The 14,096-nt window shown below is 41.6% G+C and overlaps 1 protein-coding gene across 4 annotated transcripts in view; it reads left to right on the plus strand.

Moving 5' to 3' along the window:
• The window catches only part of C8H1orf21 (chromosome 8 C1orf21 homolog), a 199,996-nt gene that overhangs the window by 168,692 nt on the left and 17,208 nt on the right, over positions 1-14,096 (plus strand). For all 4 annotated transcript variants that reach the window (XM_074961120.1, XM_074961122.1, XM_074961123.1 and 1 more), the window contains exon 4: positions 8,537-8,613. In XM_074961120.1, the coding sequence (XP_074817221.1) occupies positions 8,537-8,613 (77 nt within the window). The remainder of the gene's footprint in view (positions 1-8,536; positions 8,614-14,096) is intronic.

The following is a 14,096-nucleotide window of genomic DNA, read 5'->3' on the forward strand; positions in this document are numbered from 1 at the left end:
TTTTGGTTGGGTTCAGCTTCAGCCGTCTGTTCTTCAACCATGAGCTGATCTCATCCAAGCACTGGGCCATCTTGGTAGTAGTGGTGTGATCATATGAGGTGAAGGATAGGTAGAGCTGAGTATCATCCATTTATTGCTGGCACTTGAGTCCATGTCCTCTGACCATTTCACCTAATGCTTGTATGTAGGTATTGAATAAGACTGAAGAGAGAATTGACTCTTGCAAAACCCCACACGTGCGGGCTGTAGTGGTGGATGTGCAGGTTCCCATCACTACTCTTTGGGTGAGTCTCTCTAGGAAGACTCAAACCATGTTAATACATTACCCTAGACTCCTGCCACCTCTCACAGGTAAGGGTGCAGTATCTCATGATCAACTGTGTTGAATCCTGCGGAGTGGTCCAGGAGGATTAGAATGGATGTCTGTTCTCTACCTGTTGGCAGGAGATCATCCATCAGTGCCACTGAAGCAGATTCAGTTCTGTGTCCTGGCCTAATCCAGATTGTGCTGGTTCTAGAATGCTGGCTTTAGTTAGCAGAGCCGATAGTTGGCCTTTTGCTAGTTTCTCTGTGAGATTTCTCAGGCTTGACATGCTTACATGCTGTTGAGTGCTGTTATTACATTCCTTTCTTCTGCTGTTGCTGTTTTTCATTTTGTGGTAATGCCCAAAGACCCCGATGAGGATCGACCCATTGTGCTAGGCCCTGTACAAACATGTAAAAACAATACACAGTCCCTACCCTAAAGAGTTTACAATTTGGGGCTCCAGTTCTGCAAAGCTTTAGGGCTTGCCTGTATGCAGGGTTGCACTGGTTTAACTTAAGGTTTGATTTTTAAACTGATTCAGTTAAACAATTGCAAGAGGCTGTGTGGAAACTCTTATTTTGGTTTAATCCAGACTCATTTTGGTTTAGTTTAATTTGATTAGGCCTGATCCGCACAGGAAAATTGTACCGGTTTAACATAAATCAGTTTTTAAACCAATATAGCTGAACCAATGGAAACCCATTCTTTTTTCAGTTTAAAAGTAGCTTATTTCAGTTTAGTTTGTTGAGTGTGAACAGGTTTAAGTTAAACTGAAATAAGCAACACTTAAATAATAACAAGTTTGTATGTAGACAAGACCTCAATTGCTTTAATTCATGCTTGTGAGTAGTCCTGTTGATGTCAGATTAAATTAAAACAAATGCAATTTGTTATATATATGTACTGCATATTCATATTATCGGTATGGGCGCCTGAATTAACTCGGCACACAATAAGTATGTGTTTATGGGGGTGGAGAAGAGTAACATAAATAGAACTGCATATTTACATAGGCTCACCAAATACATATCTTGATAGTTCCAAATCATTTTTAAGTTTTGGTTGGTTGGTTCGTTTTATTTGTTATAATAATTCAGACAATTAATTACTACTGAATTAATTTGTCTCCCAAATTATGGGGAATATTTGATTAATTTTGTTTATGCTTTGGAGAGCTATTTCTGAAAATCTGTTTTTATCAGAGAAAATATTTGTCCTATGTTACAAAATATTGCTGGTAAATAATAGCTATAAACATAGTGATGAGCCAGCTTAAGACAGTACCTTACAAGAATGAGTTTGGCTCAGTTTTTGTTTGTTTTTCTGTGTTGTTTTTTTTTTATTGTAATTCCTTTTATTCTGCCCATTACTCCAGCTGAGCAACAGATGGAGAATGGAGGGGAGAAAAAACATACTCTGATTAGATAAAATAATTGAAATGTATTAATTATTGATGCCCATTTCGTAGGGAAACAGAAATTGTCACAAAAGCACAGGACTGGGAGTCGAGATGTGGGAATCTGTTCCCAGCTCTACCAAGAATTTTTCCAAAGTGACCTTGGTAATCTTTCTGCACCTGTTCTGTCATCTGTAGTATGGGTATAAAAATATGTCCAGGGCATTGGGGGCTATGTTAATTATTTTTTTGTATGCTGTGTGGAGATCTATGGACAGAAGTCTCTATATAAATACAAATTATTTTTTTCTCTGATCTTTTAATTGCTTTTGATTGACAAAAGTTTCTCCTCAGAAGCCAACTAAGGCCTTGTCAGTAGTGGGGACTGTCCTGATTCCAGCCACCCATGTAGCTAAACTAGTGCAAACCCCAAAGGTAGACAAGGAAAGTTGTGATTTACACTGATGTAGTTTATCTCTGCTTGAAATCAGTAAGGTGCAAATCACAGCTCTCTCTTGTTTTACTTTGCACTGGTGATAGGAATTGACAGAGACACGGTGTGTATCTTTGGGAGGAGTGCAAGAAGTGGTATGAAATGAGGTGTGACGTATGAGTGAGAAAGTGGGGATCACAGAATTCAACTTCTGTTTTCATTACTAGGTGGCGTGCACCTATAGCCATTGAACTTACATACTTTTGGCTGTATTCTAATTCCAGATACGTGATAAACATCACTGTATGTCTCCAATGTCCGTTATCGCATACTGGCTAGCACAGCAGCAGATATTTTGGGATACAACAGCAAGACATGCCATGTATATGAGACTGGAAGTTGATCTTGTACCTCTGTTTCTGTTATGTTCCCAGCCTAGCATCTCTCTTTCCCTCTGATTAGCCTTGAGATCATCTACTCTTCTTTTTCACTTGACAATTTTATTGGCTTATCCTACATACACACATGCAAAAAAAGTCATCTACAAATAACTGTTGAAGCAAGATTTAAAAATGCTATGAAAGCAAATGAATTCAGAAGGTGGGATGCAGTCTTTATCCTGATGCTTCAGCATTGTACCATTGAATAATGGTAAGATAATGACTGGTAAGGTGTAAAGATATGAGTGAAGGCCCAAGTTTAGGCTTGTTTTTTCCTGAATTTTAATAACTCATTTTCAAGTTAGACACCACTTAGTTTGCAGTCCTTTCAGAGAGGTTACAGTAATTTGCACCAGAAAAAGTGTCAAGCATGCATAAGAAGTTGATGCTTCCACTCCTTGTGGAATTATTCATTCAAGAATTAACTGTATAATGGCCTACTTTTAAAATCAAGTAACTCACCAGTCTATTTTTAAAAATAATTTAAAGTGATTGATCCATTCAGATTTTTTAAATTAATTTTTTAGTTTATCTTTTCAAAAATGGTCATAGCAGCAAAGTGCCAAGGAAATTAGATTGATTTATTCAGTTGATAGACTAACATTTGCCTGTTCTGCACCATCTGTACTGTCAGATTTCTCTAATGCAAATCACTCTAATAATATTTAAGTAAAAAATGACCCTATTTTTTTCCAAATATTGTCACAGTAAGTGATACCTTGTACGCCAAGTTTTGATTCATATCAAATTTTTGTACTGAAAACAAGGTGTTACCTTGAAATGCTGGCTCAAAGCTAAGCCAAGGATTTTCTCTTTTTTGCCTTTTTTTGTTTAATTATTCTGTGTACAGGACACAGTTGTGTACCTGCCCGTAAGCATATTGCTTGATTTATTCTTTTGTCCCTTTCTGTCTTATTTTATAGCTGAATAGGTAAAATCTCCCATAACTGTTCCTTTATTAATTTAATAACCACATCTGAATTTTTTGTTCTCCATGTTGCTGCCTCTGATCAGCTGCACTCCGACAAATGCATGCCTACAGTTTACTCCTAATATTGAGTTGACTTTAATTTAAAGCTCTAACAGTTCTATGTAAAGAAGTTTCTTCAAAGATACTTCTTTCAATTACCATGCCCCGATAATTTGCTGCTGCTGCTGCTTTACTTATCCACCAATGCATGTTTTGAACTACAAAAGAACTAAAGTGTGCATGTGCATGAGAAAGAGAGAGCTTGGCAATTTAGTATGTGAGGCCTGGTCTACAGTACGCGGTTATTTCAGAATTAGCCAAGTTACTTCGAAATAAAACTGATTCCGTCCACACGACCAAACCAGTTTTTTCAATTTAAAGGGCTCTTTAATCCAATTTTTGTATTGCACCTCGGCAAGTGGAGTAGCGCTAAAATTGAGATCACAGTTCTGGGTTACGGGTACTGTGGACCCAATTTGACGATACTGGCCTCCGGGAGCTATCCCAGAATGCTCCCTTGTGACCGCTCTGGACAACACTCTGAACTCCGATGCACTAGCCAGGTAGGCAGTAAAAGCCCCAGGAACTTTTGAATTTCCTGTTTGGTCACCACCATTACAGGCGACCATGCGGAGTCCACCATTACAGGCGACCATGCGGAGTCCACCATTACAGGCGACCATGCGGAGTCCACCATTACAGGCGACCATGCGGAGTCCACCATCACAGGCGACCACGCAGTCCCGGATTTGCAGATGAGCTCCAGCATGGTCCGAACGGAAGGTACTGGATCTCATTGCATGTTGGGGAGACAAATCTGTTATGGCAGAACTACATTCCAAAAAAAGAAACGCAAATACATACGCTAAAGTCTCCAGGGCCTTGACGGAAAGAGGCTACTCCAGGGACACAGAGCAGTGTTGTACAAAAATCAAGGAGCTCAGGCAAGTGTACCAAAAAGCCAGGGAGGTGAACGGGCGCTCTGGGTCACAGTCCCATACATGCCACTTCTACCGTGAGCTGCATGCAATTATGGGGGGTGACGCCAGCACCACCCAACCACTGTCCAACGACACCTGCAAGGGGGGAGTAGCACGGAGCGAGGAGGATGAGTTTTTGGAGGACGAAGAGGAGAAGGAGGAGGACGGTACACAGGCAGCAAGTGGGGAATCTATGTTCCCCCCTAGCCAGGAACTATTCTTGACGCTGGAGCCAGTAGCCTCCCCCAACTCCCAAGGCATGCTCCCGGACCATGATCCTGGAGAAGGCACTTCTGGTGAGTGAGAGCTTGATTGGAGCCACGTGGTGGGGAGTGGGGGGAAACCCAGCTGCGCTGGGCTGTTCACGTTTAGTTTAAAGGGCTCATCTCTGCTCAGAGCCTCATTGGAGCCACACAGTGTGTGGGCGGGGGAGGGTGTTGTGTGAAGCGATCATCCCAGAGAGCCCACAGGCCCTCCTTTTATATAGCAAACCCACCAGGCATTGTTTGCTATGGGAAAGGGGGTCCGGCAGTTTGAAAGCACTGAAATGAATGCGGAAGAAGCAGAACCCCACGTGCCCCAGGGCTTACCATGGCTGCCTGCAAGCTGAATTCTGTTGCCTAGCTGCATGTGATGGCTTATTCACACCAAAGTGGCAGGCAATTCAGTATAAGAAGCAAAATGAGACCTTGTACAGAAAGAACATGTGCCGTGTACTATGAATTGCCTGTTTCACTGAGAAAGAGTGTCCCCTTTGTTCTCTAAAATGTATCTTTTAAAATACTACCCGCCCTTTTTCTCCTCCTGCAGCAGGTACAAATGTTTCAACGTGGACCCTATCTACTCTGTCCCAGAGGCTGATCCAGATTAGAAGGCAGAGAAAACGAACTCGGGACGACATGTTTGCCGAGCTCATGCAGTCCTCTCGCACTGATAGGGCCCAGTTGAATGCCTGGAGGCAAACAATTGCAGAGTCGCTTAAAGCGTTACATGAATACAAAGAGAGGAGGGATGTGCGTGATGAGAGCAGGCAGGATGCTATGGTCAAGCTCATGGGGGAGCAAACTGACATGCTCTGCTGTATGGTGGATCTAATGCGGGAAAGGCAGCAAGACCACAGACTGCCTCTGCAGTCCCTGTATAACCACCCTCCCTCTTCCCCAAGTTCCACAGCCTCCTCACCCAGACACCCAAGAACACGGGGGGAGAGGCTATGGGGACCCACACAGTCAACCCCAGAGGATTGCACAAGCAGCAGAAAGCTGGCATATCCTAAATTTTGATTTGGTTTCTGGACTTGTCCTTCCCTCCTCCTCCACCCCCCTAACCCAATACCCCCCTCTCTCATCTATCTTCTGATTTCTCTCAATGTTTTGTGCAACAAATAATAAAGAACGGTTTTTAAACAATTGTGACTTTATTTCCTTTCATATATATAGGGTGACCGGTAAATTTAAGAGAAACAAACACAACTGTCACACTGTACCCTGGCCAGTCATGAAACTGACTTTCAAAGCTTCTCTGATGTGCTGCACTCTTCTAATAGCCCTGTTGTCTGGCTGTGTGAAACTGGACACCAGGCGAGTTGCCTCAACCTCCCAACCCGCCATAAATGTCTCCCCCTTACTCTTACAGATATTGTGGAGCACACAACAAGCAGCAATTACAATTGGAATATTGGTTGTGCTGAGATCTAACTGAGTCAGTAAACTGTGCCAGCGCACTTTCAAATATCCAAATGCACATTCTACCACCATTCTGCACTTGCTCAGACTATAGTTGAACTGCTCCTGACTACTCTCCAGGGTGCCCGTGTACGGCTTCATGAGCCATGGCATTAAGGGGTAGGCTGGGTCCCCGAGGATAACTATAGGCATTTCAACATCCCCAACAGTAATTTTCTGGTCTGGGAAGTAAGTTCCTTCCTGCAGTTGTTCAAACAAACCAGAGTTCCTGAAGATGCGAGCATCATGCATCTTTCCTGGCCATCCCACGTTGATGTCAGTGAAACGTCCCTTGTGATCCACCAGTGCTTGCAGCACCGTGGAAAAGTACCCCTTGCGGTTTATGTACTGGCCGCCCCGGTGTTCCGGGGCCAAGATAGGGGTATGCGTTCCGTCTATCGCCCCGCTGCAGTTAGGGAACCCCAGCGCATTAAAGCCATCCACAATGGTCTGCACATTTCCCAAAGTCACTACCCTTGATAGCAGCTGGTCAATGATTGTGTTGGCTACTTGCAGCACAGCAGTCCCCACAGTAGATTTGTCCACTCCAAACTGATTCTCGACTGACCGGTAGCTGTCGGGCGTTGCAAGCTTCCACAGGGCTATGGCCACTCGCTTCTCAACTGTGAGGGCTGCTCTCATTTTGACGTCTTTGCGCTTCAGGGCAGGGGACAGCAAGTCACAAAGTTCCATGAAAGTGGCCCTACGCATAAGAAAGTTTTGCAGCCACTGGGAATCATCCCATACCTGCAACACTATGCGGTCCAACCAGTCTGTGCTTGTTTCCCGGGCCCAGAATCGGCGTTCCACAGCATGAACCTGGCCCAACACCACCACGATCTCCCAGTCGCCACATGCTGTGCTTCTAGGAATGTCTGTGTCCATGTCCTCATCATTATCGTAATCGCACTGTCGTCACTTCCTTGCCCTGTTTTGCAGGTATTTACAGTGGTCAAAACTGCAGCGGAGATCTGATCGGGCTCCATGGCTATGGCGCCTGCATGGGTAATCCTGGAAAAAGGGCGCGAAATGTAGGAAAGCAGAGTGGCAGCGGAAGAGGTGCTGTTCAGTTCACGGTAGCCGAAAAAAGGCGGTAAATGGTTGTCTTCTGTAGCTTTCCCGGAGGTGGGAGCCCAGGACAGACAACATGGAGAAGCTCGGAAGCGTGGCAATAGTGGGAGAGCAGAGTTGGCGGCGGAAGCTGTGCTGGTTGGTTCATGATGGCTGAGCAGAGTTGGCAGCAGAAGTGTTCGAAGAGAAAGAGTAGATAGTAGAGATTACAAAGGAAGATGAGACGAAATGAGAGGTGGATTCATAATAGCAGGAGAGCAGCGGTGCACCGTCTGCTAAAAGCAGTATGCTGTCTGCATGCCAAAAAGGCGCGAAACGATTGTCTGCCGTAGCTTTCACGAAGGGAGGATTGACTGACGACACACACCCAGAAACACCCGCGAGAATGTTTTTGCCCCATCATGCACTGGGAGCGTAACCCAGAATTCCAGTGGGTGGCGGGGACTGCGGAAACTGTGGGATAGCTACCCACAGTGCACCGCTCCGACAGTCAATGCTAGCCTTGGTACTGTGGACGCACTCCGCCGAATTCACGCACTTTAGTGGACCGAATGTATAAAATACCTTCCGAAAATTCGATTAGAATAATTTCGAAATAATTTCATACTGTAGACATACCCTTAGAGTGATCTTAGCACTTTCAACAAGGTGCTGAATTGACAGCCTGGGAGATGGAAGTCTTTAACTCCAGCCCTGTTTTGAGAGAGCTAACTCTACAGGTAAAAGGTTAGTTCAGTCTCTGCGACCATTCAGTATTTTGCCTCACCACCTCATTAAAGGTGCCAATTAGTGCTACTTGTCATGTAATCACCTGTCTACGAGTAACTAGACTCAGATTTTGCACAGGCCACTAGACAGTCATCTGATAGTAACAACTTTGATCACTACTAGCCTGTGTTAGATTTGAACCAGTGACCTGGAGGCCCAAGGTTCTGTGTCCTATTATAAATCCTCTGAGCCATCAGGTCCCTGTTTGTCATTTTTAACAAGAGTATCTGTAGGCTGCTAGCTGTACTATTACAGAACTGTTCTAGATTTCCTTAAAGATTTTATTTGGTTTCCTTATGGTTAATGCTTTATTTATAATACCTGTATTTTTACAAATCCATTTGCAGAAGCTGGTTTCTCTGTACTGGAGAGTAACATTCTGATGACAAATATAGAGAAAGTATGTTTAATAAATGCTGATTATATTTGTGTGTTTGTGTGTTTCAGGAAAAAAGTGCCAGTTCAAATGTAAGACTTAAATCTAACAAAGAGGTCCCAGGATTAGTACATCAACCCAGAGCAAAGTAAGTTACACTCCATAATTTTAATAGAAATGAATGCTTATTGAATTAAAACAATACCCCCCAAATACCCAAACTTTGCCCAAGTAAAGGCTGCATTGGGAGCTCCCTAACAACCGAAGGGTCACACCTAGCTTAAGTAAAACAGAGAAGAATGCAACCATCCTCACATTTTTGTTACAGATGGGCAGCCTATTGAGAACTGCTCAGGTCAAGCTGGGGCATTGCATGCCAGGATGTTTAGTCTACGTGCATGGCTGTATTAATGATGGAAGTACCTTTGAGACATGCTGTACAATTCCATAGGTATTAGATGAATCAGAGGCTGAACTTTAGCCACCCTTGCAATACCTTTTTCTTGGCTTGATTTTCAAAGATGCAAAACTTTTTTTTCTTGTTGAATAGATTTACCCTGCCACACCTTACCAGGGTACATCACTACATTATATTTCTCATATGATACATTTGTTTATACACATAAATAAATACACACACCCTAACCAGATGTTATTTACCAAGATTCTGTCCAGTGTTTTGGCTTACTTTGGTAGATAAACAGCATAACAAATTTGGGAATTAAACTACTTCCATTTAAAATGATGATGGTGTTTGTTATATGCTGACAGTGTGCTATGTGGCCGTAGTTTATACAACCCTTAGATTAAAGTTCTCATGCTATTTCCTTTTGAAATCAGTCAGCATTAAACACAGCACTGCCATGCCATATTTACCTCTTGTGACAGTACTAGTGCCAGTATTAATTACTTGTTTCATATCTCAATCACCATTACATTTTAATCACCAACTGAATTGAAAATAAGAGCTTTTATGGTAGCATAGATTTGGTACTTCACAGTGAAAAGATAAAGCAGTGTTGTTGCATTCTGAGCAATAAAGGAGACACTGTTCTTTACTAGAGCTAAGAGCCCTACAGGCACAGTATAAACTTAAACTTGCTGCATACAAAGTACATTGTGCAAATTGTCACATCATATAACTTTCAAGAGAGTCCTTGAAATATAGGACAGCTTTTTTTTTTTAGTCTAGAAAACAGATATAAATGCAAAGAAATTCATTTGGGTGAGAGGGACAACTTGTACCCTTCAACAAGGCAGTACTGCAGAATTTTACTTCACTCAAAGCAGGTTCGTGGATGTAAAGACACGCTTGGGTACAGGAGCACAATGTAGCTCTTCCTCTCTGGCTGCCACTGCTAGCTGGTGACTATCAGATGGGGTTAAAGGAAAAAAATTACTTTAGTCAGCCATCTGTTCAGCTGCATCTGAGGCAGGAAGAGATTACAGATTTATTTTCTGTGTAATTTGGTTGATCCTTTTTTGTTTTCAAGGAGGAGTTTAAAAAGTTCCTACAGAAACCAGACTTACCAAAAGAAGTGTACCTAGATAAGATAATAAACAAGTTCTGTTGTGTTTCTACAAAAATAAATATACTGTTATCTCTTATAACATTAGGCTGTTCTGTAAAACCTGCACTATTTATCCAACATGACTGGATCTTGCCAACACTTACCCACTGACTGGCTTTACTTACAGAATTATTTCCACTGAATTTATGTATACATTTACACAGACATCTTTTCAGGTCTGGGTACCAACATATTAGCTAATCACTTGTTAAATATCAGTTTTTCGTTTTTGTTTTTTTAAATTTATAGATTTAGAAGCAGAAATAAAACCTTAAAATATCCAACTTTTGATTACAATCGGGTGTTTGTGTATTGGATGGAGAGGGCTGTTCCACTTGAATATTCAAAAATAGTTAAATACTTTTTGTAAAATGTTTGTTTTTAAAAAAAAGCCCAACTTGGACCAAATGTTATAAATTGAAACATAAATTGAAGATTTTTTAAAATTATTTGTTGAATTAAATGTACAAGTACAATCATGGAGATTCTTGCTACATCTAGCAGAACTTGGATTTTACAAGTTAAAGCCCAGATCTCGCGAAGACTTGCTCAGACATTTATCTTCTACATGTGTGATTAATCCCATTAAGTAACTGGAACTTCTCATGTGCATAAATCTCAGGATGGAAACCTTAGGAAGTATAATGAAAGAAATAATCTATTTTGTACTATTGTATCTAGCCATGGAATCCAGATTTTTGTAAAACATTATTTCTCCCTCTATCAACTCATTCCTAACTGGTGGCACACTATGGAATTTATAAAATGCATACACATCAGGATAGTTTCAGATTTCCCTTGCTGTCTAACACATAAAATATCACAAGAAAAAAGATTATCCAGACATTTCTGTTTGTCAAAAGGATTTTCTTGAAGAGGTATACCCAAGAGTACCATCTTAGATCCTTGGGTAGTTTTCATTCTCTTCCAGTAGTTCATTCACTCTTTGCTATATATATTCCCAGTATTATTGTAATTTTACACCATTCCAGAGAGTATCTATTATGTCAGCATTTTCTGTATTGCATCTCCAACACGAGGGCAATTTTACTGCCAAGTTATGCACTTCTGAAGATAATGGTTTATTACAATGACAGTTCATACAGACTTTTAATGATAGAAGTATTCTAATAAACTATTTTGAATGATCTTTTTACTCACATAGCAGTAGATAATTTTTTTTCCTGTAATTAAATAGTCGTCCTGAAAATTACATCTTTGGTAGGCCCTGAAAGTCTCTTATTATTGTGTTGGAAGCTGGCACTCTGAGAGTTGTGGAGGCAGACGTGAATTTCAAATGCTCTTTCCTCCTAAGAAAATGTAGTATAACTAGGCTGTCGTGGGTGTTTGCTCATTCTGGTTGTCTCTATCATACTTTGCACGTCAGTTGGGTTATCTGCTGGAGCTAAATTGCTACGTTATCTTTTATAAATGATGTATCAGAGTTATGTTTCTGTCCACACCAACACACTGTGTGTGCTGTATCTCAAATAGAGAAATTAGTTTGTGACCTATATATGCCCTTACTGAAAACTGGTTGGCAAAGTAGTAAGCCTAATAGTTATAGAAAGCAGATTTGAAGTAATGACATGAACAAACTGTTTTCTTTGGTTCTAAAACTTCGATGACATTCACTTTTTTAAATCCACTCTTTAAAATTCATTCTTGATTAATAAATTGACTTAGATTATAATTTAACTTCCAGCTTTCCCTCTAAGAACTTCCCTTTCAAACGTATTTTTCATTCAAGGTCCCAGCATGAGCAGAGCTCTGTATATGCTCATCCTGATAGCAGATACGGCATACGTGCATGACTTTGTTAGACCATGTCATTGGGGTTTGAGTGGGATATTAACTTGTTACAGCTCAAAGGATCATACTGAAAAAGTCAAACCTCGGGACAATCTGGGAGTTGAATTTAACAAGCCGAATCAGCTTTTCATATTATTTAAATGGTGGCATTATCAAACTCCAGTTTCTCTTTAACTGTCTGATACCATCGTTAAGATCTGCACCCCTTTTCCATTTCTCACTCTTCCTTTACGCTTTGTTCAATACCTGGCATTCCTGCCCTATGCTAGTGTGCCAGACACCCCACCAGACCTTCTTTTCATTCAAATCCCACCTGAAAACTCACTTTCCTGTGAGCGCTACAAATAGGCTACCCACATCACTAAAAATGCTCTCATCACCCAATACTTTGTTGTTAAAAGAACAGGAGTACTTCTGGCACCTTAGAGACTAACAAATTTATTAGAGCATAAGCTTTCATGGGCTACAGCCCACTTCAAGAAGAAAGATATATACATACAGATAAGTTGGAAGTTGCCACACAAACTGTGAGAGGCTAATTAGTTAAGATGCGCTATAATCAGCAGGAGAAAAAAAACTTTTGTAGTGATAGTCAAGATGGCCCTTCTATGCATCCGATGAAGTGGGCTGTAGCCCATGAAAGCTTATGCTCTAATAAATTTGTTCATCTCTAAGGTGCCCCAAGTACTCCTGTTCTTTTTGCAGATACAGACTAACACGGCTTCTACTCTGAAACCTGCCATTTAGACAGTTGACAAGAAGGTGTGAGGATACTTAACTTTAGGGAAGTAGATTCAATATGTGTAATGACCAAGCCACGCCCAGTCTATATTCAAACCCAAGTTAATGGTATCTAGTTTGCATATTAATTCAAGCTCAGCCGTTTCTCGTTAGTCTGTTTTTGAAGCTTTTCTTTTGCAAAATTGCCACCCTTAAATCTTTTACTGAGTGGCCAGAGAGGTTGAAGTGTTCTCCTACCGGTTTTTGAATGTTATGATTCCTGTTGTCAGATTTGTGTCCATTTATTCTTTTGCGTAGAGACTGTACGGTTTGGCCAATGTACATAGCAGAGGGGCATTTCTGGCACATGATGACATATATCACATTGGTAGATGTGCAGGTGAACAAGCCCCTGATGGCGTGGCTAGTGTGATTACGTCCTATGATGGTGTCACTTGAATAAATATGTGGACAGAGTTGGCATCGGGCTTTGTTGCAAGGATAGGTTCTTGGGTTAGTGTTTTTGTTGTGTGGTTGCTGGAGAGTATTTGCTTCATGTTGGGGGGCTGTCTGTAAGCGAGGACTGGTCTGTCTCCCAAGATCTGTGAGAGTGAGGGATCATTTTTCAGGATAGGTTGTAAATCTTTGATGATGCACTGGAGAGGATTTAGTTGGGGGCTGAAGGTGACAGCTAGTGGTGTTCTGTTATTTCCTTTGTTGGGCCTGTCCTGTAGTAGGTGACTTCTGGGTACTCTTCTGGTTCTGTCAATCTGTTTTTTCACTTCAGCAGGTGGGTATTGTAGTTTTAAGAATGCTTGATAGAGATCTTGTAGGTGTTTGTCTCTGTCTGAGGGATTGGAGCAAATGCAGTTGTATCTTAGAGCTTGACTGTAGACAATAGATCATGTGGTGTGTCCTGGATGGAAGCTGGAGGCATGTAGGTAAGTATAGCAGTCAGTAGGTTTCTGGTATAGGATGGTGTTTATGTGACCATCGCTTATTAGTACAGTAGTGTCCAGGAAATGGACCGCTTGTGTGGATTGGTCTAGGCTGAGGTTGATGGTGGGATAGAAATTGTTGAAATCATGGTGCAATTCCTCAAGGGCTTCTTTTCCATGGGTCCAGATGATGAAAATGTCATCAATGTAGTGCAAGGGCGTTAGGGGACGAGAGCTAAGGAAGCATTGTTCTAAGTCAGCCATAAAAATGTTAGCATACTGTGGGGCCATGCAGGTTCCCATAGCAGTGCCGCTGACTTGAAGGTATATATTGTCCCAAAATGTGAAATAGTTATGGGTAAGGACAAAGTCACAAAGTTCAGCCACCAGGTTAGCCGTGACATTATCAGGGATAGTGTTCTTGACGGCTTGTAGTCCATCTTTGTGTGGAATGTTGGTGTAGAGGGCTTCTACATCCATAGTGGCCAGGATGGTGTTTTCTGGAAGATCACCGATGAATTGTAGTTTCCTCAGGAAGTCAATGGTGTCTCGAAGATAACTGGGAGTGCTGGTAGCGTAGGGCCTGAGGA

This window comes from Natator depressus, chromosome 8 (genome assembly GCF_965152275.1).
Source record: "Natator depressus isolate rNatDep1 chromosome 8, rNatDep2.hap1, whole genome shotgun sequence".
NCBI classification, from domain to species: domain Eukaryota; kingdom Metazoa; phylum Chordata; order Testudines; family Cheloniidae; genus Natator; species Natator depressus.